We start from the raw sequence: 5000 nt of genomic DNA on the forward strand, positions 1-5000 counted from the left end.
TTGGTACGTATCATATCATCTTGTACACTGTAGGTCCAGTCTCATATTCTACTGTAGTTGGTAACAAAAAGACACATTCCTTGTTAATTTCATGGTGTGGATTACACCTGGCTTTCACCGAGGTAGCAGCACATGGCACACAGAACCAGAGTAGTAGGTGGTAAGGTTACCTTGATGGAAGGTTGCCTTGATGAAATAATTGCTTTGCAACTCTTGACATAGTGTCACAACATGATTTTTATCTCTCTGACCCCCCTGTCCTCCTCAGAGGTGACCCAGACCCTATGCAGTAACAGCAGGCCGTGTCCTGACGGAGGACCCTGTCTGGAGTACGGAGGAACCTACCTATGTACCTGTCAGACAGGTGTGGCAGACCTAGATCACAAGGACTTCTATCCGCCCAATGGTAAGAGCCTCTGCTGCTGATGCTGCTGCTTCTTCTACTTCTTCTTCCTCTACTTCTTCTTCTTCTTCCTCTACTACTTCTTCTTCTTCCTCTATTACTTCTTCTTCTTCCTCTACTTATTCTTCCTCTATTACTTCTTCTTCTTCCTCTACTTCTTCTTCTTCTTCCTCTATTACTTCTTCTTCTTCCTCTATTACTTCTTCTTCTTCCTCTACTTCTTCTTCCTCTATTACTTCTTCTTCTTCCTCTACTTCTTCTTCTTCCTCTACTTCTTCTTCTTCCTATACTTCTTCTTCTTCTTCTTCCTCTACTTCTTCTTCCTCTACTTCTTCTTCTTCCTCTACTTCTTCTTCTTCTTCTTCCTCTATTACTTCTTCTTCTTCTTCTTCCTCTATTACTACTTCTTCTTCCTCTACTTCTTCTTCTTCCTCTACTTCTTCTTCTTCTTCTTCTTCTTCTTCTTCCTCTATTACTTCTTCTTCTTCCTCTACTTCTTCTTCTTCTTCTTCCTCTACTTCTTCTTCTTCCTCTATTACTTCTTCTTCTTCCTCTACTTCTTCTTCTTCCTCTACTTCTTCTTCTTCCTCTATTACTACTTCTTCTTCTTCTTCCTATATTACTACTTCTTCTTCTTCTTCCTCTACTTCTTCTTCTTCCTCTACTTCTTCTTCTTCCTCTATTACTACTTCTTCTTCTTCTTCCTCTATTACTACTTCTTCTTCTTCTTCCTCTATTACTTCCTATTCCTCTACTTCTTCTTCTTCCTCTATTACTACTTCTTCTTCTTCTTCCTCTATTACTTCTTCTTCTTCCTCTACTTCTTCTTCTTCCTCTATTACTACTTCTTCTTCTTCTTCCTCTATTACTACTTCTTCTTCTTCTTCCTCTATTACTTCCTATTCCTCTACTTCTTCTTCTTCTTCCTATTACTACTTCTTCTTCTTCTTCCTCTATTACTTCTTATTCTTCTTCCTCTACTTCTTCTTCTTCTTCCTCTACTTCTTCTTCTTCCTCTATTACTACTTCTTCTTCTTCTTCCTCTATTACTACTTCTTCTTCTTCTTCCTCTATTACTTCTTCTTCCTCTACTTCTTCTTCTTCCTCTACTTCTTCTTCTTCCTCTATTACTACTTCTTCTTCTTCTTCCTCTATTACTACTTCTTATTCTTCTTCCTCTATTACTTCTTCTTCCTCTACTTCTTCTTCTTCCTCTATTACTACTTCTTCTTCTTCTTCCTCTATTACTTCTTCTTCTTCTTCCTCTACTTCTTCTTCTTCTTCCTCTACTTCTTCTTCTTCCTCTATTACTACTTCTTCTTCTTCTTCCTCTTCTACTTCTTCTTCTTCCTCTACTTCTTCTTCTTCCTCTACTTCTTCTTCTTCCTCTACTTCTTCTTCTTCCCTTACATCTTCTTCTTCTTCTGCTTTTTCTTCTGCACAAATTCAAGGATTGGTCCCTTTGACTCTGCATTGTGTGTTGCTGTATACGAGAGCCTGGTTACCATAGTGATAAACACTTGTGTCTTTTGTGTCGAGGCGGTGGCACGACGTGTGTGTGTGAGAGTCACATTCCCTGTTGGGGAGACAGAAATTTAAATAGGATTTATTTTGGTGTTGACTAAGTGGGACTGTGGTAACATGAGTGATGGGTTAGTTCTACATGGAGTTGCCGATGCAGCCGTAGAGGAGACTCAACTCTGTAAAACAGGGAAAAAAGCAGTTCAGATTGAACTATATAACATTTTAAAATTACCTGAGGAAGAAGCAGATGAGGTTGTCGAGGACGCAGCCTATGTACTGGTGATTAAAGAGAAACCCCCCAAGCCACCTGTGGACAACAGTGGAGTTGGATAACTCAAGTGGCTAGAATAAACACCCACAAGGGGCTGTTTCAGTACACACACATCTTCCGTTTGGAGCCTCCTCTGCCTGTGCTATCTTTTAAAGAACATAATCTGTTAGCAGGCACACTGCTGTATACCTGGGTTATATCCTTATCACCTGGTGTCACTGAGGAAGACCATCTAAAAAACCTTGAAACAGTGCTATCAAGACTGGGTGTGCGCAGGGCTTTGTTTTCCTGAAGTACAGAACTTGGGGCACAAATTCACAGCCAATGGGCTTCAACCCCTGTACAATCAAAGAGGCCTCAGAACCCAAAGATGTGAGTGAGCTTACGGGCCTACCTTGCGATGTTAAACTATTGTGGCTTCTTTCGTTTTTCTCTCCCTGACGTGGCCTCTGTCCTGGACCCACTGCATCTCCTCCTGTGGAAGCGGCACAATCCCCCAGAAACAGCCTTCCAGAAATCCAAGGACTTGCTGTCGTCTTCGGCACTGCTGCTTGTGCATTACGACCCAAAGCGCCAACTCATCATCACAAGTGATGGCTCTCCATACGGGATCGCAGAAGATGGAGTACATCGCAGAGAGGCTAGTCAGCATCACGTCTTGCTTGTTGTCACCCTGAAGAAAGCTGAAGAAAGCTGAAGAAAATATGTCTCCGGGAGCCTGCAAAGACGGGCCCTCATCAAAGCTCTGTACAGACTGGGCCCTTCCATTGCTAACGCTGATGGTCTCTGCAGGCTGCCACTCACAGACATGTCCAAAGACCCCAAAAGTCCCCCTGAACTGGTGTGCTTTATTGAAACAGCACCGAAGAGCTTCAATAGACCATCGGAAACTGAAGATAATGGACTGTTAGAGACCCTCTTTTCTCCAAAGTCAGCCGCTTCATCAAGGAGAGACGGCCGGCCCACTGTCCTACGAAAGAGTTGCAGCCATATTTTAAAAGGAGAAACAAACTCTTGGTGGAGGACGGCATCCTGCTTTGGGAGCTTCAACTATTGGTGCCACTTTTACTGAAGGAACTCTTCCACCCAGGTGTATTCAGAATGAAAGCTACAACAAGAGCGCACATGTGGTGGCCATGATTGGACAAAGTGGTGGAAGAGCATGTCCAATAATGTGCTACTAGGAAATGCTCCAGCACAAGCTCCCATCAGCCCTTGTGAGTGGCCTGGAAAACCCTGGACTCGCATTCACATTGACTAGGCAGGGCCTTTCCTTTGGAAGATGTTCTTGTTGGCTGTGGATGTTCACTCCAAATGGCTTGAAGTTTTCCCAGTCTGCACTGCTAAATCAGCAACAACAACTGAGAATCTCAGGGAAGTGCTCAGTACTCATGGTCGTCCCCGTATCAGACAATACAGCCATCTTTATGAGTGCGGAGTACAAGGTCTTTCTGGCAACCTTTCAGTTCCACCACCCACACATGCGATGACATCACCTGCTTTCAATGATGTTTCTAGAGACAATATCTATCTTATCATCACTCAATACCTAGGTTTACCTTCACTGTATTCACATCCTACCATACCTTTGTCTGTACATTATACCTTGAAGCTATTTTATCGCCCCCAGAAACCTCCTTTTGCTCTCTGTTCTCATAGCTTTTAGCCGTATCCTTATCCTACTCCTCCTCTGTTCCTCTGGGGATGTAGAGGTGAATCCAGGCCCTGCAGTGCCTAGCTCTACTCCTATTCCCCAGGCGCTCTCTTTTGATGACTTCTGTAACCGCAATAGCATGTTATGCATGTTAATGCATGTTAATATTAGAAGCCTCCTCCCTAAGTTTGTTTTATTCGCTGCTTTAGCACACTCTGCCAACCTGAATGTTCTGGCCGTGTTTGAATCCTGGCTTAGGAAGACTACCAAAGATTCTGAAATCTTCATCCCTAACTACAACATTTTCAGACAAGATAGAACGGCCAAAGGGGGAAGTGTTGCAATCTACTGCAGAGATCTGTCATATTATGCAGGTCTGTACCCAAACAATTTCTACTTTTAAAAATCCACCTCTCTAAAAATAAGTCTCTCACCGTTGCCGCCTGCTATAGACCACCCTCTGCCCCCAGCTGTGCTCTGGACACCATATTTGAACTGATTTCCCCCCATCTATCTTCAGAGCTCGTGCTGCTAGGTGACCTAAACTGGAACATGCTTAACACCCCAGCCATCCTACAATCTAAGCTTGATGCCCTCAATCTGACACAAATGATCAATGAACCTACCAGGTACCACCCCAAAGCCATAAACACGGGCACCCTCATAGATATAATCCTAACCAACTTGCCCTCTAAATACACCTCTGCTGTTTTCAACCAAGATCTCAGCGATCACTGCCTCATTGCCTGCATCCGTAATGGGTCAGCGGTCAAACGACCTCCACTCATCACTATCAAACGCTCCCTGAAACACTTCAGCGAGCAGGCCTTTCTAATCGACCTGGCCGGGGTATCCTGGAAGGATATTGACCTCATCCCGTCAGTAGAGGATGCCTGGTTATTTTTTTTAAATGCCTTCCTCACCATCTTAAATAAGCATGCCCCATTCAAGAAATTTAGAACCAGGAACAGATATAGCCCTTGGTTCTCTCCAGACCTGACTGCCCTTAACCAACACAAAAACATCCTATGGCGTTCTGCATTAGCATCGAACAGCCCTCGTGATATGCAACTTTTCAGGGAAGCTAGAAACCAATATACACAGGCAGTTAGAAAAGCCAAGGCTAGCTTTTTCAAGCAGAAATTTGC

At 43.6% G+C, this 5000-nt stretch overlaps 1 protein-coding gene across 1 annotated transcript in view; it reads left to right on the forward strand.

Annotated features, from left to right (window-relative positions):
• Positions 1–5000, forward strand: part of LOC139410291 (sushi, nidogen and EGF-like domain-containing protein 1) — a 110791-nt gene that overhangs the window by 77331 nt on the left and 28460 nt on the right. The window contains exons 11-12 of the mRNA XM_071155779.1: positions 1–3; positions 269–406. The exon at positions 1–3 is cut by the window's left edge and continues 84 nt beyond it. Coding sequence (XP_071011880.1) covers positions 1–3; positions 269–406 — 141 coding nt within the window. The remainder of the gene's footprint in view (positions 4–268; positions 407–5000) is intronic.

Source organism: Oncorhynchus clarkii, chromosome 5, assembly GCF_045791955.1.
Source record: "Oncorhynchus clarkii lewisi isolate Uvic-CL-2024 chromosome 5, UVic_Ocla_1.0, whole genome shotgun sequence".
NCBI classification, from domain to species: Eukaryota; Metazoa; Chordata; class Actinopteri; order Salmoniformes; family Salmonidae; genus Oncorhynchus; species Oncorhynchus clarkii.